Consider the following 21,467-nt stretch of genomic DNA (forward strand, 5'->3'; position numbering starts at 1 on the left):
GGGCAGAGCCACGTTCTGCAGTTTTGTCCGTGGTGGGCGCTATCCTGTGGACAGTGCCTGCTGGGTTCGAGACTGTGTGGATTATTTGCTTGGTGCTGCAAGTTGAAGTCATATGTGCCCGGCTGATGGTGATGGCTTTTGTCAGGGTGACTGTGGGTTCCGTGGCTAACAGCTTGTGAAGGAGGCCCTCGTGGCCAATCCCCGTAACGAAAACATCCCGCAAAGCCTCGCCAAGGTGTGCCCCAAAATCACACGGCGCCGTGAGTCTCCTGAGGTCAGCAGCATATTTTGTGACATCCTGGCCCTCAGGTATGCAGTGATGGTAAAACTTGTATCTAGCCATGAGGATGTTCTCCTTCGGTTTCAACTGGTCACGAATGAGTTCAGTCAGCTCCTTGTATGACTTGTCCCTGGCGCTCCCAGGTGCCAACAAATTCCTGACGAGACAGTAAACCTCATCTCCACAACTGGAGAGCAATATCGCCTTACGCTTCTCCCTCATTGTGTATGTGTTCTCCGTCAGGCCGTTTGCTGTGAAGTAGTACTCGAGCCTTTCCGTAAAGGCCTCCCAATCATTACCCACGGTAAAATCCTTTAGCGAGCCCAGAGTAGCCATGGTTGCGTGGAGTTCGTCCGCTTCCTCGTTGCCAATGTGGTGTATGTAGCACACAAATCACTGACTCCACACGGTCTGGTGTAAGTCTAACTGCTGTGACCTTCGTCCTTTATTATTCAGCTCCAGAGTGCCTCCCAGGTGTGGTGGTCACCCTTATATAGTCCTTATTACAGGTACTACCAGGGTTTCCCACCGCAGCGCCCTCTGTGGTGTGGCATAGTACTTACATTACATTTAAGGTACTGGGACGATACACACATCATGACATAACATTCCTACATACCTTTTCTTGTAATTGCTCCTCACTTCTTAGTGTTCTCCCTACTCCTGCTCCTATTTCTTATGTTCCCCTTACTCTTCCTGCTGTGAAGGCAGTGACACTTGCTGGGCCATGGCTCCACAGCCTGAATGGCTACTGTTCAGGACATTAAATCATGGCTGAGCCCATTACTGCCTGACCCAACCTGCACTTCAAGCAAGAAATCACAGGACAGCGGTGGGGACCCTGGCTGATTCTTCCCATTCAATGACAAGGGATATTGTGGGTCCTGGCTAAGATCAATTAACTTGGCACAGACAAGGGATCAATTCTGGGATTTTCCTGGTTTGTATATTTTATCACCACACTAGGCAGTGCACTTTCCCATTCACTATCATCCAGGGGTATTCAACATTTAGGAAGGACAGACAGAAAGGAAAAGTAGGTGGCATTGCTGGTTAAAGAGGAAATTAATGCAATAGTAAGAAAGGACATTAGCTTGGATGATGTGGAATCGGTATGGGTGGAGCTATGCAATACCAAGGGTCAGAAAACGCTAGTGGGAGTTGTGTACAGACCACCAAACAGTAGTAGTAAGGTTGGGGACAGCATCAAACAAGAACTTAGGGATGCATGCAATAAAGGTACAGCAGTTATCATGGGTGACTTTAATCTACATATTGATTGGGCTAACCAAATTGGTAGCAATGCGGTGGAGGAGAATTTCCTGGAGTGTATTAGGGATAGTTTTCTAGACCAATATGTCGAGGAACCAACTAGGGAGCTGGCCATCCTATACTGGGTGATGTGTAATGAGAAAGGACTAATTAGCAATCTTGTTGCGCGAGGCCCCTTAGGGAAGAGTGATCATAACATGGTAGAATTCTTTATTAAGATGGAGAGTGACATAGTTAATTCAGAAACTAGGGTCCTGAACTTAAGGAAAGGTAACTTCGATGGTTTGAGGCGTGAATTGTCTAGAATAGACTGGCAAATGATACTTAAAGGGTTGACGGTGGATAGGTAATGGCAAACATTTAAAGATCACATGGATGAACTTCAGCAATTGTACATCCCTGTCTGGAGTAAAAATAAAACAGGGAAGGTGGCTCAACCATGGCTAACAAGGGAAATTAGGGATGGTGTTAAATCCAAAGAAGAGGCATATAAATTGGCTAGAAAAAGTAACAAACCTGAGGACTGGGAGAAATTTAGAATTCAACAGAGGAGGACAAAGGGTTAAGAGGGGGGAAATAGAGTACGAGAGGAAGCCTGTCAGGAACATAAAAACTGACTGCAAAAGCTTCTATAAATATGTGAAGACAAATGTAGGTCCCTTGCAGTTGGATTCAGGTGAATTTATATTGGGGAACAAAGAAATGGCAGTCCAATTAAACAAATACTTTGGTTCTGTCTTCACGAAGGAAAACACAAATAACCTTCTGGATGTACTAGGGGACCGAGGGTCTAGTGAGAAGGAGGAACTGAAGTATATCCTTATTAGGTGGGAAATTGTGTTCGGGAAATTGATGGGATTGAAGGCCAATAAATCCCCGGGGCCTGATAGTCTGCATCCCAGAGTCCTTAAGGAAGTGGCCCTAGAAATAGTGGATCATTTTCGAACAGTCTACCGACTCTGGATCAGTTCCTATGGACTGGAGGGTAGCTAATGTAAGACCACTTTTTAAAAGGGAGGGAGAGAGAAAGCGGGTAATTATAGACCGGTTAGCCTGACATCAGTAGTGGGAAAAATGTTGGAATCAATTATTAAGGATGAAATAGCAACGCACTTGGAAAGCAGTGACAGGATCGGTCCAAGTCAGCATGGATTTATGAAGGGGAAATCATGCTTGACAAATCTTCTGGAATTTTTTGAGGATGTAACTAGTAAAGTGGACAAGGGAAAACCAGTGGATGTGGTGTATCTGGACTTTTAAAAGGCCTTTGACAAGGTCCCACACAAGAGATTTGTGTGCAAAATCAAAGCACATGATATTGGAGGTAATATACTGACGTGGATAGAGAACTGGTTTGCAGACAAGAAGCAGAGAGTCGGGATAAACGGGTCCTTTTCAGAACGGCAAGCAGTGACTAGTGGAGTGCCGCAGGGCTCATTGCTGGGACCCCAGCTCTTTACAATATACATTAATGATTTGGATGAAGGAATTGAGTGTAATATCTCCAAGTTTTCAGATGAACTAAACTGGGTGGCAGTGTGAACAGTGAGGAGGATGATAGGAGGCTGCAAGGTGACTTGGACAGGTTAGGTGAGTGGGCAAATGCATCTCAGATGCAGTATAATGTGGATAAGTGTGAGGTTATCCACTTTGGTGGCAAAAACGCGAAGACAGAATATTATCTGAATGGCAGCAGATTAGGAAAAGGGGAGATGCAACGAGACCTCGGGGTCATGGTTCATCAGCCATTGAAAGTTGGCATACAGGTACAGCAGGCGGTGAAGAAGGCAAATGGTATGTTGGCCTTCATAGCTAGGGGGTTTGAGTATAGGAGCAGGGAGGTCTTACTGCAGTTGTACAAGACCTTGGTGAGGCCTCACCTGGAATATTGTGTTCAGTTTTGGTCTCCTAATCTGAGGAAGGACGTTCTTGTTATTGAGGGAGTGCAAAGAAGGTTCACCAGACTGATTCCCAGAATGGCAGGACTGACATATGAGGAGAGACTGGATCAACTGGGCCTTTATACATTGGAGTTTAGAAGGATGAGAGGAGATCTCTTAGAAACATATAAGATTCTGACGGGACGGGACAGGTTCGATGCGGGTAGAATGTTCCCGATGTTAGCGAAGTCCAGAACCAGGGGACAGTCTTGGGATAAGGTAGACCATTTAGGACTGAGATGAGGAGAAACTTCTTCACTCAGAGAGTTGTTAACCTGTGGAATTCCCTACCGCAGAGAGTTGTTGATGCCAGTTCATTGGATATATTCAAGAGGGAGTTAGATATTGCCCTTATGGCTAAGGGGATCAAGAGGTATGGAGAGAAAGCAGGAAAGGGGTACCGAGGGAATGATCAGCCATGATCTTATTGAATGGTGATGCAGGCTCGAAGGGCCGAATGGCCTACGCCTGCTTCTATTTTCTATGTTTCTATGTTTAACGGCACACCATCGACACAACACTCAACTTCCCAATGTATGGCTGTTAAAAACAGAAGACAAAACTTTGGGGGAAAAGCTATAAATTCTAAAGAACAAATGTCTGTCTTTTATATTTAAGGCAGTTTTTGAATATTTCTTTAGATTAGAATAGAGGGTTAAACTGGTTACACACCACTGTAAATATGAATACGGTAGTGAGTGTTGGCATGCTATTCTACCATAGAGGGCATCATACCCAAACCTGATCCTATCTTCTTCAGACATCCACTTTCCAGCAGTCACTGGAAAATGATTAGCTGCAGGAACCCTGGCTGGTTATATTTCCATTCTCCAGATCAAGGGCACTGAAGCCAATGCCAATATCCCAAACTGCTGCCCAAACTGAGAATAGACCGAGATTCGAAACTGGAGCCTTCTGGCTTGTATAACTATTCCTATACCAGGTAGTACCTTGACCATTAGGCCACTGGGGAGCCTAAAGGTGAACCATTGACACATTTACAGCTTCCTTCTTGAGTCTGTGGTTTCAATTCATATGTCATTAGTGTTACCTATTTAACACCACAACCCAGTTCAGCACTGTCAAAGTCAACTGTAGGACCTATTTATCAAGGCTAAGAATTGCACACATGCAACAAGTTATCTGTGAAAGATATGATGCAAATGCAGTATTTGGACGTGATTCAAGTAGAACTTACAGGCTTGAAATAACCAACTCACTTGGAAGTCAGTTGGCTTTTCATTAAAAATGCATGAGAATCTAGGCACAGTTTTTACTGTACACCTTGGTGTTATGGATCACACTTTTGTAATTTAGGTCATCGAGGTAAATAAGTCTCAAAAGGTGGAAAAGAAATAAATACAAGATGTGAAGACTAGACATGTTTTTTAATGCCTCTGACAGCTGCAGCGCACAGGATTTGATGGTTATGATAATGTGGTTCAACGTGCATACTATGAAAACCATTGACATTTCTAATTGTGGGCAACTACGTTTGAAATAATTTGTAAACAAATAACATGGCACTTTTCTCTTACATATGTCTCACTTATATAATTAGCAGGGTAACCCCTGCTCAAAAATATATGCTCAACATGGATTTGACTCCTAGATCTCCGAGGTAAATAAATATTGTTTCCATTATTTGGTGAGTAAATAACAGTAGGAAACAGACTTGGACATTGGAATTTATAATAAAAAAAGGTTGACACAAAAGTGTAATAAAAACATGACAACTGGAAGTAAGATTTTGTAGAAAGGAAGTGCATGCCGATGCAAGATGTTTAATATATCATAGATGGGGAAAGCGCAGTGAAACAGAATTGAAGTGGATGGGGCAATTTTAACTTTGGCCAATGATATAAAATGGGTGATGTCTAATCAGCCGGCCATTATACACCATGCCAGATTTTCGTTTCCATTGAAGTGAATGAAAGAGAAAATCAGGAGGAAGATATAATTGGCGGCCAATTCAACATCGCCCATTTTACACTATCCCCCAAAGTTACTATTACCCCCAATATCTCCAGTTGAAGAGCTATCACCAGTATGGGTGTGATGGCTGAATGACCTCCTTCTGTGCTATAATTTCTATGATTCTCACTTGATGATGTTTTGGGTTCCAAGCACCACTACATAAGAACATAAGAAATAGGAGCAGGCCATTCAGCCCCTCTAGCCTGCTCCGCCATTCAATATGATCATGGCTGATCTGATCCTGGCCTCAACTCCACTTCCCCATAACCCTTGACTCCCTTATTGTTCAAAAATCTGTCTATCTCCGCCTTAAATATATTCAATGACCCAGCCTCCACAGCTCTCTGGGATAGAGAATTCCAAAGATTCACAATCCTCAGAAAGAAGAATTTCCTCATTTCTGTTTTAAATGGGCGGCTCCTTATTCTGAAATTATTCCCTCTAGTTCTAGATTCCCGCATGAGGGGAAGCATCCTCTCTGTAACTACCCTGTCAAGCCCTCTCAGAATCTTTTACGTTTCAATAAGATCACCTCTCATTCTTCAAATCTTCAATGAGTGCAGACCCAACCTGCTCAACCTTTCTTCATAAGACAACCCCTTCATCTCAGGAATCAACCCTGGGAACCTTCTCTGAACTGCCACCAATGCAAGTATAACCCTCCTTAAATAAGGAGACCAAAACTGTATGCAGTACACCAACGCCCTGTACAGTTGTAGCGAGGTTTCCCTACTTTTATACTCCATCCCCCTTACAATAAAGGTCAACATTCCATTTGCCTTCCTAATTACTTGCGGTACCTGCATGCTAACTTTTTAACACTAATTAGAAGGAAATTGAACATTCTGGCTGCTGGTGTGAAGGCTGGCACTGCCCTTCATTGTAAAGCAACTTATCCATCAGGTTTATTATCTGAGGGCACCACAGCACACCTCATGTCAAGGTACTGCTATCAGATTCCACACCTCTACACCTCCTGGCAATTACTGCTCTCCTATCCATTTTCTGCAGAGTTATTAGCAATCCTGATGGCCTACAACCTAGAGTTCTAAAAGAGGTGGCTGCAGAGATAGTGGATGCATTGGTTGTGATCTTCCAAAATTCCCTAGGTTCTAGAACAGTTCCAGCAAATGTAGCCCCACTATTCAAGAAAGGAGGGTGATATGTCCTTACTATACCGTATAAAAGCACACGAGGCCCATACTTGAGAGAAACATAGAAACATAGAAAATAGGTGCAGGAGTAGGCCATTCGGCCCTTCTAGCCTGCACCGCCATTCAATGAGTTCATGGCTGAACATGCAACTTCAGTACTCCCTTCCTGCTTTCTCGCCATACCCCTTGATCCCCCTAGTAGTAAGGACTTCATCTAATTCCCTTTTGAATATATTTAGTGAATTGGCCTCAACAACTTTCTGTGGTAGAGAATTCCACAGGTTCACCACTCTCTGGGTGAAGAAGTTTCTCCTCATCTCGGTCCTAAATGGCTTACCCCTTATCCTTAGACTGTGACCCCGGGTTCTGGACTTCCCCAACATTGGGAACATTCTTCCTGCATCTAACCTGTCTAAACCTGTCAGAATTTTAAACGTTTCTATGAGGTCCCCTCTCATTCTTCTGAACGCCAGTGAATACAAGCCCAGTTGATCCAGTCTTTCTTGATAGGTCAGTCCCACCATCCCGGGAATCAGTCTGGTGAACTTTCGCTGCACTCCCTCAATAGCAAGAATGTCCTTCCTCAAGTTAGGAGACCAAAACTGTACACAATACTCCAGGTGTGGCCTCACCAAGGCCCTGTACAACTGTAGCAACACCTCCCTGCCCCTGTACTCAAATCCCCTCGCTATGAAGGCCAACATGCCATTTGCTTTCTTAACCGCCTGCTGTACCTGCATGCCAACCTTCAATGACTGATGTACCATGACACCCAGGTCTCGTTGCACCTCCCCTTTTCCTAATCTGTCACCATTCAGATAATAGTCTGTCTCTCTGTTTTTACCACCAAAGTGGATAACCTCACATTTATTCACATTATACTTCATCTGCCATGCATTTGCCCACTCACCTAACCTATCCAAGTCACTCTGCAGCCTGATAGCATCCTCCTCGCAGCTCACACTGCCACCCAACTTAGAAGGTCACCCTGTGACCAGTTACCTTTATTACCAAGACCTCAAGTGATGAAGGTGGGTGGAGCTTCCCCTTTTGTACCTGAAAGTCCAGGTTAGGAGTGTCTCCCACAAGTTCACCCCCTTGTGCTCAATGTTCTCAAGGTGTACAACTTAGGTCAGCTTATACATGGGTTACAATGATAGTTGAATACATGACCGAGGGAGGGAAAACAAGGAATTACAGGCCAGTTAGCCCAACATCAGTCATAGGGAAAATGCTGGAATCCATTATTAAGGAAGTGGTAACAGGTCACTAAGAAAATCATAATATGATTAGGTAGAGTCAACATGGTTTTATGAAAGGGAAATTTAGAATTTTTTGAGAATGTAACTAGCAAGATAGATAAAACGGAATGAGTGAATGTAGTATATTTGGATTTCCAAAAGGCGTTTGATAAGGCGCCACATAAAAGGTTGCTACACAAGATAAAGGCTCATGGAGTTATGGGTAATATATTAGCATGGATAGAGGATTGGTTAATGGACGGAAAACATGGGTCGGGATAAACGACCCGGTTGGCAGGCTATAAATAGTGGGGTGCCGCAAAGATCAGTGCATCGGCCTCAGCTGTTTACAATCTATATTAATGACTTGGATGAAGGAATCGAGTGCAGTGCATCCAAGTTTGCTGATGATACAAAGCTAGTTGGGAAAGTAAGCTGTGAGGAGGACACAAAGAGCCTGCAAAAGTGTCATGTATTCAACCAGCATTGTAACCCATGTATAATCTGATCTAAGTTGTACACTGAGAGAACAATGACCATTTGGTGGTGAACCTGGACCTTCAGATATAAAAGGGGAAGCTCCACCCACTTCCATCACTGGAGTGCTATGGAATAAAGAATAGGTCATAGACTGACCTTCTCTCAAGCATGGGCCTCATGTGCATTTATACTGTATAGTAAGGACGTATCAATGGCGACGAGAAACTGGGATTTAAACCACGTGAGCATGGCCACTAGCAGAACAGACGAGAGGTACTGTGTTAAGGAATGGTTGGGACAGAGATTGAACATTGTTAAAGCAGCACACAGTTCTCCAGGCAGACAAGGGCAGTCGGGCATGCCCCAACATGTAGTCGAACCCAGAGGGGGAGTTCGACAGAGACAATGGCAAGCTGAACGGCGATTCATGCCATTGCAAGGGACAATGCGGCCAGTAATGGGACCATCAACACCTGTTAATGGGGCACTCAAAGACAATAACAGGGGCAGTCAGGGACGATCGACTGGCAAGGGAACTTTTGTTTCAAACAGCAGCTCATGTTGAAGGCGTGGAGGCACACACTCAGCTGGAGTTTGCAGAGATGAGCAAAATACCTGCAGAAATTGCAGAAATGAACGCTGGGGGAAATCGCTGGAAGCTGAAGTTCAGCGAGTTCATGTGGAGCACGTATACAGTTCATACACCAGGACGCCACCGATAATGATGAAAGTGCTCCTCAATGGCATCCCAGTATCAATGGAGCTAGACACGGGGGCCAGCCAGTCCCTGATGGGTATCAAACAGTTCAAAAAGTTGTGGCCGTCCAAGGCCAGGAGGCCAAAATTATTGCCGATTGACGCACAGCTACGGACATACACAAAGCATATCATTCCGGTGCTAGGCAGCGCCATGGTAGTCGTGACCCACAAAGATTCGGAGAACAGGTTGCCACTCTGGGTTGTCCCGGGGGATGGTCCCGCACTACTGGGGAGGAGTTGGCTTGCTGTCATGAACTGGAAATGGGGCGATGTCAATGCAATTTCCTCTGTGGAGCGAGTATCATGCTCACAGATCCTGGACAAATTTGACTCATTATTTCAACCCGACATTGGCACTTTCATGGGGGCCAAGGTAGTGATTCACATAAACCCGGACGCCAGGCCAATACACCACAAGGCCAGAGCGGTGCCGTACGTGATGCGGGAAAAGATAGACGGCGAATTGGACCGCCTGCTGAGGGAAGGCATCACCTCGCCAGTTGAATTCAGTGACTGGGCGAGCCCGATTGTGCCGGTGCTCAAGGCGGATGGGTCGGTCAGGATATGTGGCGATTACAAGGCCACCATCAATTGGGTGTCACTCCAAGACCAATACCCGCTACCGAGAGCGGAGGACCACTTTGTGACGCTATCCGGTGGCAAACTTTTTTCAAAATTGGACCTGACCTCAGCTTACATGACCCAGGAGCTGGCGAGTGAGTCGAAGAAGCTGACCACCATCACGACACACAAGGGGTTGTTTGAGTACAACAGATGTCCGTTCGGGATTCGCTTGGCCGCCTCGATCTTCCAACGAAATATGGAAAGCCCCCTCAAGTTGATTCCAGGGACGGTGGTTTTTCAGGACGACATCCTCATCACAGGTTATGATACTGAAGAACACCTCCACAACCTGGAGGAGGTGCTACGCAGACTGGACCGGGTAGGGCTGCGACTGAAAAAGACGAAGTGCGTCTTCCTAGCTCCAGAGGTAGAATTCCTGGGGATGAGGTTGGCAGCAGACGGGATCAGCCCTACTGTGTCCAAGACGGAAATGATCCAGAGAGCACCCAGACCCCGTACCACGACGGAGCTGCGTTCATTCCTGGGGCTCCTGAACTATTTTGGTAACTTTCTTCCCAAATTGAGCACGCTGCTAGAGCCGCTACACGTGCTCCTACACAAAGGTCGCGAAGGGTCTGGGGGGACAGCCAGGAAAGGGCTTTTAATAGAGCACGCAATTTGTTATGTTCCAACAATCTGTTAACGCTATATGACCCATGTAAGAAACTTGTTTTAACGTGCGATGCGTCGTCCTATGGTGTCAGGTGTGTGTTGCAGCATGTCGATGCCAAGGGTTAGTTACAGCCGGTAGCTTATGCCTCCAGAAGTCTGTCCCAGGCAGAAAGGGGCTACGGGATGGTAGAAAAGGAGGCGTTCGCATGTTTATATGCGGTAAAGAAAATGCACCAGTACCTGTTTGGCAGGAAATTTGCGCTGGAGACAGATCACAAACCCCTAACGTCCCTTTTGGTCGACAACAAGGCCATAATTGCAAACGCATCGGCCCGCATACAGAGGTGGGCACTCACGTTAGCCGCCTATGACTACACTATTCGACACAGACCGGGCACCGAAAACCGCGCCGATGCACTCAGCAGGCTTCCACTAGCCACCACTGAGGGGGCTACCGAGCATGCTGCTGAGATGGTCATGGCTGTTGAAGCTTTCGGAAGCTAAGGCTCACCCGTGACAGCCCGTCAGATTAAAGTCTGGACAAATAGAGACCCGCTATTGTCTCTAGTCAAGAAATGTGTCCTGAATGGGGACTGGGCAGCCACGTACAGGGCATGCCCTGAGGAATTTAAACCATTTCACAGGCGCAGGGATGAATTCTCTGATTGCCTACTGTGGGGAAACCGCGTAGTCATGCCCCAGATGGGCAGAGAGGTGTTCATCAGAGAACTCCACAAGGAGCACCCGGGCATTGTCACTATGAAGGCAATTGCCAGGTCACACGTTTAGTGGCCAGGGATAGACGCAGATCTGGAACTTTGTGTTCGCAGGTGCAACACATGTGCCCAGCTGGGCAATGCGCCCAGGGAAGCCCCCCTTAGCCCCTGGCCATGGCCCGCCAAGCCTTGGTCACGCATCCATGTGGACTACGCAGGTCCTTTCATGGGAAAAATGTTTTTGGTTGTAGTCGACTCCTACTCCAAACGGATCGAGTGTGACATTTTGAATTCAAGCACATCCTCTGCCACGGTAGAAAGTCTACGGGCAATGTTCGCCGCCCACGGTCTACTGGACATCTTGGTCAGCGACAATGGCCCGTGCTTCACAAGCATTGAATTCCAGGACTTCATGGCAGGCAATGGAATTAACCATGTCAGAACGGCACCGTTCAAGCCGGCCTCAAACGGCCAGGCAGAACGAGCTGTGCAGATAATCAAACAGGGGATGCTTAGAATCCAAGGCGGTTCCCTACAATGCCGCTTATCACGCCTCTCGTTGGCCTACAAATCCCGACCACACTCGCTCACAGGGGTTCCACCCGCAGAGCTGCTAATGAAAAGGACGCTCAAAACCCGGTTATCCTTATACACCCCACCATGAAAGAAATTGTCGAGAGCAGGCGCCAGTCACAATATGACTACCATGACAGGAATGCGAGGGCACGATGTATTGATGTAAATGACCTTGTTTTTGTCCTCAACTATACTGCAGGGCCCAAATGGCTTGCAGGCACTGTGGTTGCCAAAGAGGGAAATAGGATTCTGGTAGTTAAACTTACCAATGGACAAATCTGCCGCAAACATGTGGATCAAACAAAACGGAGGTTCAGCAACCCCATAGAAGAAGCAGAGGAAGAACACGAGATAGAGTTCACTCCTCCACAGGTGACCAGAAACAGGAACCAAAGGGAGGAGAGCCCAGTCACTGTGGGCAGTCTGGACAGGCCTGAGGCACCGCAAACAGCAGACACTCAAGCCGGCGCCCAACAACCGGAGCCCCAACTCAGGCGCTCTATAAGAGAGCGTAAACCACCAGAGAGACTCAACCTGTGATCCCAATAAGACTTTGCGGGGGAGGTGATGTCATGTATTCAACCAGCATTGTAACCCATGTATAATCTGACCTAAGTTGTACACTGTGAGAACAATGACCACTAGGTGGTGAACCTGGACCTTCAGATATAAAAGGGGAAGCTCCACCCACTTCCATCACTGGAATGCTATGGAATAAAGAATAGGTCATAGACTGACCTTCTCTCAAGTATGGGCCTCGTGTGCATTTATACTGTATAGTAAGGACGTATCAAAAAGGGTATACAGGTTAATTGAGTGGGCAATAAGGTGGCATATGGGGCCCAAGTTTCCACACGATAAAAAAAAATCGTGATTCTGGAGCGTTCTGCAGCTCCTTGTCTGCCTGGCGCGGCGCCCGGGGGGGCAGAGCCTACACTCGCGCCGACTTTTGTAAGTGGGAAGGGGTGGGTACTATTTAAATGAGTTTTTTTCCTGCCGGCAACGCTGCGCGTGCACGTTGGAGCGTTCGCGCATGCTCAGTGTGAATAAAACATTGGCACTCGGCCATTTTTGTAGTTCTTTGTAGCTGTTTAATTTTTGAACATTTTTTTAATAAAAGCACATTAGCACTTGCAGCCTTCTCACTGTCTCCTTCACCCCCCACCCCCCGCGGGATGAACGGGCACCTCCTCTCCCCTCCCCCCCCGCGGGAAAGAACGGGCGCCACCTACCCCCCCCCACGGGAAGAACGGGCGCCTCCTACCCCCCCCACGGGAAGAACGGGCGCCACCCCCCCCTGCGGGAAAGAACGGGCGCCTCCCCCCCCCCCCCCGCGGGAAAGAACAGGCGCCTCCTCTCCCCTCCCCCCCCCCCCGCGGGCAGAACGGGCGCCACCCCCCCCCTGCGGGAAAGAACGGGCGCCTCCCCCCCCCCCCCGCGGGAAAGAACAGGCGCCTCCTCTCCCCTCCCCCCCCCCCGCGGGCAGAACGGGCGCCTCCCCCCCCCCCCGCAGGAAGAACGGGCGCCTCAGGCTGACTGCAGAATTCTCCCTGCCTGAAGCACTTTCACACAGGTAGGAAGATGGTTTATTTAATCTTTTCTTTGCTTATAAATGTTTATTCAGGTTGGATTTATTTGTATAATATTTGTAGAAGTATAAATAAGGATTTATTGTAGAATTTAATGAGTTCCCTTCCCCCCCCCTCACCCCCACCTCGTTTTGGACGCCTAATTTGTAACCTGCGCCTGATTTTTTAATGTGTAGAACAGGTTTTTTCAGTTCTACAAAAATCTTCACTTGCTCCATTCTACTTTAGTTTGGAGTACGTTTTCACTGTGGAAACTTTGAAACCAGGCGTCAGTGGCCGGACACGCCCCCTGTTGAAGAAAAAATTCTGTTCCAAAGTAGAATTGTTCTACCTGACTAGAACTGCAGAAAAAAAAATGTGGAGAATTGCGATTTCTAAGATAGTCCGTTCTCCACCAGCTGCTCCTAAAAATCAGGCGCAAATCATGTGGAAACTTGGGCCCATGGAATCTAATGTGAGGAAATGTGAGATTATTCACTTTGGTAGGAAGAATAGAAAAACAGAATATTTTTTAAATGATGCAAAACTATTATATGTTGGTGTTGAACGAGATTTAGGTGTCCTCTTACAGGAAACAGAAAAAGTTAGCATGCAAGTACAGCAAGCAATTAGGAAGGCAAATGGCATGTTGGCCTTTGTTGCAAGGGGGTTGGTGTACAAGAGTAAGGAAGTCTTACTACAATTGTACAGGACCTTGATGAGACCACACCTGGAGTAATGTGCACAGTTTTGGTCTCTTTATCTGAGAAAGGATGTACATGCCTTAGAGGTGGTGCAACAAAGGTTCACTAGATTGATTCCTGGTATGAGAGGATTGTCCTATGAGGAGAGATTGAGTAGACTGGACCTACATTGGCTCCCAGTTAAGCAACGTCTCGATTTCAAAATTCTCATCCTTGTTTACAAATCCCTCCATGACCTCGCCCCTCCCTATCTCTGTAATCCCTTTCAGCCTCACAACCCCACAAGATGTTTGCACTCCTCAAATTCTGCCCTCTTGAATATTCCTGATTATAATTGCTGAACAATCGGTGGCCGTGCCTTCAGCTGTTTGGGCCCTAAGCTTTGGAACTCTCTCTCTAAACCTCTCCGCCTCTCTTTCATCCTTTAAGACACTTCTTAAAACCTACCTCTTTAACCAAGCTTTTGATCATCTGCTGTAATTTCTTCTTATGTGGCTCTTTGGCAAATTTATCTGTTTTATCTTATAACACTGCTGTAAAAACACCTTGGGACGTTTTACTATGTTAAAGGCACTATATAAATAAACATTATCGTTGTTATATTGTTATACTCTCTGGAGTTTAGAAGAATGAGGTGATCTCATTGAAACATACAAGATTCTGAGAGATTGACAGAGTAAATGCTGAGAGGTTGCTTCTCCTGGCTGGAGAGTCTAGAACTAGGGGGCATAGTCTCAGGATAAGGAGTTGGCCATTTAAGACAGAGATGAGGAGGAATTTCTTCACTCAAAGGGTTGTGAATCTTCGAAATTCTCCTACCCCAAAGAGCTGTGGATGCTGAGTTGTTGAGTATATTGAAGGTGGAGATAGATATATTTTTGGACTCTAGAGGAATCAAGGATATGGGGTTGGGCGGGAAAGTGGAGTTGAGGTTGAAGATTAGTCATGAACTTATTGAATGGCGAAGCAGGTTCGAAGGGCCGCATGGCCTACTCCTGCTCCTGATTCTTAATAGCATAAGAACATAAGTCTAGTTTAGTAGGTATTCAGTGGTGAAGTCGCTGACTCTGAACCATACAGTGTAGGAACATCTCATATTCACCCTCCCAGTTTGTGGGAATTATCTAATCCGAACCAGGACAGCAAAGGGTGCTACCAGGCTGGCACAGTACTCCTAGAGAAGGGGGAAAAAAATCAGCCAAGGTCCTGGTTCTGACTACTAACCATCTGGTAATAGAGGTGTGTGAGGATGGAATTAGGCTTAGTTGTCCACTGTCAGATAGCTGGCCAACATTCCTGGTCAAGGCTCCCACATGACCAATGGACATGAGAACAAGCCACTGGAGGAAGGCCAGCGCCTGTGGGATCATACCCCAGTGCAGGTCATTCTGTGAGGAGGCAAGTACAACCAGATCAAAAGAGAAGATCTGGCCAATAAAGGAGATGAAGGTAGGAGAAGGGAAAGATTGGGGAGGAACCGAAATCTGGTTTTGTTCACTATAAAACACGGGCGAAGATTTGCTCCGTATGACAATGACCGTATGGAAGCTGCGCAAATTTAAAATACAGACAAATTAAAAAAAATAATGTTCACAATGGCTCATGTAACTCTGTGGCGATGAAGCCACATCAACTCGTTTTAAATGCTTTTTACCGAATCGAGAGCCCACAGCCACTTTAGCTCCAGCGTTAAAAGGGGACGGGGCATTTTTAGAATTATAAAAATCTAAATGTTCATTTAAAGAGGCGAATATTTTTTTTTGTAAAAAGGGACATGAGGGGATTCACCTGTTTAGACTGTTACCATCACGCTAGACTGAAGTTAATTGAAGGAATCCGTTGATTTATAGGAATCACGATGGTTAACTTTGAATCAGTGCCCCTTCCACGTGTCAAATGTAACTTAAACGTATTCAACACGACAAGAGTAGGAACTGAGCTCTATCACTTGTCAGGGCTATCAACACGGGAGCTGGTCGGAGAAATGTCTGATCAGAAACACTGAAGCAGATCACAATCCCCTTTCAAACAAGTGGCTCATACCGGAATACATTCTACAATTCAAACAATTAATAAATTAAACTACAACTGAACAAAACCATTTTTTATCCGCTTCTTAATTCATCATTTTGGGAAGTACGGCGATAACCAAAAAAAACACCGGAACAGCGCGTGCGCAACTAATTCCGGTCCATTGTCAGGCAGGGTTATGATTTTGTTACACATTGTGCCCAAAGGAAAACTTCATCAACAGCAGCAATGAAGTTCAGAGAGGCGTTTTTTTCACTTCCAACTGCGGACAGCAGCAGAGATGGTAGTTGGAAGAAGAAGCCAACACCCTTTTCGACTCAAAATTTAAAAAACATTGCTCAGAAACAAGAGTACAGCTAAGCATGCAGGAGTATAAACAAAAGGAGTCTTTCCCCTTTATTGAAAGTGATTTGATGAGCTAATTTCATTACAATGTAGTGCAGATAGCTGGCTTAAATTTTTAATACGGCGGAAATAAAAGAAATCCAATTATTCTCATGTCAGAATAGCTGGTGTTTTCAGCTTGATGCAGGCAGGCAGTTTGTATCTCTCAAATGTCACAGCACGTAAAGAAGTTAAAGAAGCAATGTTACTTGCTTTTTAAATTTTACATGAAACTAAATTTCAACTTCATTAACATAGACACTTCTATAAGTTACTTAAAAAGATCTATATATGCAGTAGCACATATGCATAGTCACATTATATCAGCTGTAGGGAGAGATACAGTCACATCTGTCAATGTCCCACGTATCACTTCAGGGATGGGATCAGACTGTGGGTGGGTTTATCAGCCCAACTGCAATCTATTCAGACCGCCTATATTAAAGTCAAAACATTGGCATGAGTGGTAATCTACAGGAAATTATTTATTTAGTTAATTTTCTTTAATACAAATTACTCATTTACTGGCAGTTTGTTGATGGTGGCTCAGTGTTATTCGGGATTCTACCATTAACGATGCCAAGTAAGGACACTGCTCCTTAGATGAGGGCAGGAAAATACTTTGTTAGCACATGCTACAGATGGTGGCGATAATCCAAAGAAACTTGGTTACTTTTTGACCCTATTGGAATAAAGTCTCCAAAAAAGAAAGAATCCCTTTCAATATTTATTATTAGCAATAGTGAACAAGTAATGCAAATATTCTTGAGGTTTTATCTCACTCCATAGTGCTTACTTTCTCTGGAATACAACAACAGGGTCAGCAAGGAGGTCACGGACATCCAGCTTCTTGCCTTTCTCCGTTACATCCGGGTGTTTCCGAAGAAACAGCCAGCCGATATGAGCAAAGAAGAATCCACGGGTGGCATTGTGGGGGTCGGCGTTGGTCTCTGAGTATTTGTGATGTACCCGGTGATCCCGGGACCACTCGTAGATGTCATTCTGTGAGGAGACAGGTGCAAACAGGTTAAAAAAGATCTGGCCATTAAGTCAACTTATGAAAAATCCTATACCTCTTGATCTAGTTCATCTTACAAACAGTGTAACACCGACAAGCCCATTGGCAGGCCAAGTGGTGGTTCATGGTCTGACATAACAAGGGTCATCAAAGGCTGTCACAGTTTTCATTAATAATGGAGGGATTAAATCATTCTTAAGCCAAATGTCAGGTTGGTCATAATCTACAGATCAAGCATCTTCTATCTGACTAATCCAATTGGGACAGTCACTTGGCAACTCACAGCCCTAGAATCTTTCCTTGTATCCCATGAAAGCACAGCCAAGCTAGTATCTTCGGGATATGCAATCCTTATTGTTCCCATGTGCTCAAACAATATATGGACAGGCTGGGAAGGTGATCTTGGCCGAACCTTCAATTTGTGAGGTAGGATGTACAGTATCCACATGCAACAAATTAAAAGGGTAAATTAAAATCAGCCTTTGGGCATTCCACTAACCAACAACTGCACAAATAAGACATGAAAGCCATGGCAAAATGTTAGGAGAAGCTGTGGAGAGGAGGCTGCAATCTTTCAGATTTTTCAGAACAATACCATTCACCAGAACGAGCCCCGATAATCTGCTACTTAAGATTTGTTCGCTATCACCCTGTATTATTGAGTCGTGTATACTGAACCACACCTACTGACAATATATAAACATATGTATATTGCAATGAACAATATAAAAATGTATTTTAAAAAACAATTACGTAATTTCAAAATGTCTTGCAAAATCTTCAAGGAATAATATAATGTCATATAATCCTTTTATACTTAAGACAATTTCCTATCAGCGCAGAGTGGCAGTCAATGGAAATTAAACTCATTAGAGATCTAAAACAGGCTGTCGATTTGCTATTGCCCATTTTAAACTATTGCACAGAGTCAAAATAATCTCCAATGGAACTGCAATGGACTGCGGTGCAAGGAAGATTTGTTTTCCCCCAATTAAATACACAGTGAAGCTCTCCCCTCAATTATGCTCCTGCAGGGATGTCCCAAGCAGGAGTTGAATCACTTAGACCAGGTCACCTTTGCAACCTTTAGTGACTAGTTACTGAGTAGCCACTGGTAGAGATCTGCAAGCAATTCTCCATTCTGTCTCTCTGTCTAGGGTGACGGTAGTTTTGCCCACTCACTTAGTCTATCTATGTCCCTTTTTAATTCCTTGCTTCCATCTGCACTACTCATGGTGCCTCTTAATTTAGTGTCATCTGCACACTTGGATAGGTGGCAGATTAAAGCATCCCCATCATGAAACTGTGGAGCTCCGAGTCAGACCCTAGAGCATATCATTGAGCACTGCCCTCAGAGGAAATTTGCAGGCAGCCTACAAGTTATCCACGCTGTTTCCCCGGAAGCTTAGCCTGGATATCCAACTTAGATATTGACATTTGATTTGCTTTGCTACTCCCATACGAAAGAAGACTTGGATATACAACTCTCTCTCTTCCTTCATTCAAGTCACTAATATACATGTTAAACAACTCTCCTAAGGTCATCCAGGTTTTTTTAAACAGTGCATTCCAAGGGTATTGTGAATAGCACTCAACTGCTGGTTTCTTTGGCGAGTAGCTCGGAAAAGAACTGTTAATTCTGTGAAGCTTCCCTGTATGTCTGGCTGTTGTTTCCATAGCACAGAGCCACTATTCTCCTATCCACACAGCTCCAAACAATACCATCCCACAGCTTGCACTACTTTATGTCATGGAAATGATGAACACATTGTTATGCTATATGGTATATGGACCCACGTAGATCTGGCAGCACCTCACCACGAGTTTTAGCTTTAAGTGTCACACTTCCTCAGAAAAAAGGGCCTGATTTTCAAAAGTTTATTTCTACAGCAAATGCCTTCCAATTATTTTATAAATTCAACTCAGAACACATTTATCAAAGATTTAAAAGCATCTTTAGTTGTATTAGATAGCTCAGGACGGAGTGAATTTTGTTGGAAATCAATAAACAGCCTCTTCCCATGACAGGGAAAAAGTGTCAGTACTGAAAATCTAATATCTATATTGTACATTAGATTATACATAGTATTACTCCAAGTAAGTATACAACACTTCAGATAAGATTTGGTGCACAACAAAACCTTCTACAAAAGTCCACAGCTGGCCTGAAGTTAATGCATAAGGTTACTGAGCACATTAACATTAATGATAGCGAGTGGACTTGCTGAAACAACTGTAGAGCAAAGGAACCTCATATCAGCACACCCACTCCAGGCTCTCAAGCACAACTACAGGGATCCAGAAAGGAATGCTAGAAATAGGAATAGAAATAGGAGCCCTGAAATTCCAAGTTTTTGGGGTGGAGAGGCAAGAAAATACTTGACATCATGCAGCATAGTCTTCTGCCCACGTCTTCTTCATCGTGATATAATTTCTGGTGACAGGACTGGCAAGATGCTGGGTTCCCTAGAAATCTCACTAGTTCCGCCTAGTGTATGAAGCAGATGTATTTGCTGTAAAAGGGCCATAAGTATGCCCCAAATTGTAGCATCCAAACAACAACTGTTGCAACAGAGATCAATTGCTGGTAGTGTATCAGCAACATAATTGAGGAAGCAGCATTCAATGAAAATTGATTCCTGTGTAGACATGGGCCAGACAGGCCTCGCGATGGAGCGGAAGGGGCTGCTCTGGAATTCTGCTGGCTCCATGGGGCGGGTTCCCTATACTGCCGCTAATGACATGGGCACCGGCCCTTAATATTCAAACGACTCCATCCCTAGGATGTGGCACAGGATCAAAGCAAGGACAACAGGGCTGGCAGCGTGGGGCTTACAACATTTTGACCCCGTGATATTTTTTTAAACTTTAGATTTTTTATTAACAAAGTATTCCCTTGAAGGAAGTCTCCAGATTGACAATTAGCACTGATAGAACTTACTCACAAGTAACCTTTACTTTTAAAAGGGATCTGATCTGATCTCAAGAACAGTCTACTTACAAATGTTATTTGTTGAGTGTAATAGTTACTCACTTTGGTTTAAAAATGTGACATTTGGGCTGCTCTGATGGTTCAGCAAGTTTACCTAATGATTAGTTGAGCCAGAAAGACTAGGAAAGTCTCTCTCCACGGATGCTGCCGACCTAACTTGCTGGGTGTTTCCAGCATTTTCTCTTTTTATTTTAGGAAAATTCCTAGTTTGATCCCCAGTCTATGCTAATTTAATATAGAAACAGAAAATTCTGGAAATCTCAGCGGGTCAGGCAGCATTTGTGGAGAGAAAAATAGAGTTGACGTTTCAGGTCAATGCAACAGTTTTGGTCTCCATATTTAAGGAAGGATATACTTACATTGGAGGCTGTTCAGAGAAGGTTCACTAGGTTGATTCCGGAGATGAGGGGGTTAACTTATGAGGATAGGTTGAGTAGGTTGGGCCTATACTCATTGGAGTTCAGAAGAATGAGAGGTGATCTTATTGAAACTTATAAGGGGGCTCGACAAGGTGGATGCAGAGAAGATATTTCCACTCATAGGGGAAACTAAAACTAGCAGACATGGTCTTAGAATAAGGGGCCGTTCATTTAAAACTGAGATGAGGAGAAATTTCTTCTCTCAGAGGTTTTAAATCTATGGAATTCTCTGCCCCAGAGAAGTGTGGAGGCTGGGTCATTGAATATATTTAAGGCGGAGATCGACATATCTTTGAGCGATAAGGGAGTAAAGGGTTATGGGGAGCGGGTAGGGAAGTGGAGCTGAGTCCATGATCAGATCAGCCATGATCTTATTGAATGGCAGAGCAGGTTCGAGGGGCCAAATGGCCTACTCCTGCTCCTAGTTCTTATGTTTTTACCCTTCGTCAGAACATCGTCATCAACCTGAAATCGACCTGAAACGTTAATTCTGTTTTTCTCTCCACAGATACTGCCTGACCCGCTGAGATTACCAGAACTTTCTGTTTTTATTTCAGATTCCATCATCCACAGTACCTATGCTAATTTATCTGATCTCTGCTGGGGTGGTGATAGGGCGCTAAAATTTATCGCAGCATGCTGGATTAGGGAGAAGGAAATCAATCAAAGATCCTGCTTCGGAGTTCTGTACAGCAATCCTCTGCCACGGTTACGATTTTG

At 44.9% G+C, this 21,467-nt stretch overlaps 1 protein-coding gene across 1 annotated transcript in view; it reads right to left on the reverse strand.

The window, feature by feature from the left end:
- The window catches only part of LOC139244148 (stearoyl-CoA desaturase 5-like), a 132,223-nt gene that overhangs the window by 26,883 nt on the left and 83,873 nt on the right, over positions 1–21,467 (reverse strand). The window contains exon 3 of the mRNA XM_070871003.1: positions 17,115–17,320. Within this exon, the coding sequence (XP_070727104.1) occupies positions 17,115–17,320 (206 nt within the window). The remainder of the gene's footprint in view (positions 1–17,114; positions 17,321–21,467) is intronic.

This window comes from Pristiophorus japonicus, chromosome 2, assembly GCF_044704955.1.
Source record: "Pristiophorus japonicus isolate sPriJap1 chromosome 2, sPriJap1.hap1, whole genome shotgun sequence".
Taxonomy (NCBI): Eukaryota; Metazoa; Chordata; class Chondrichthyes; family Pristiophoridae; genus Pristiophorus; species Pristiophorus japonicus.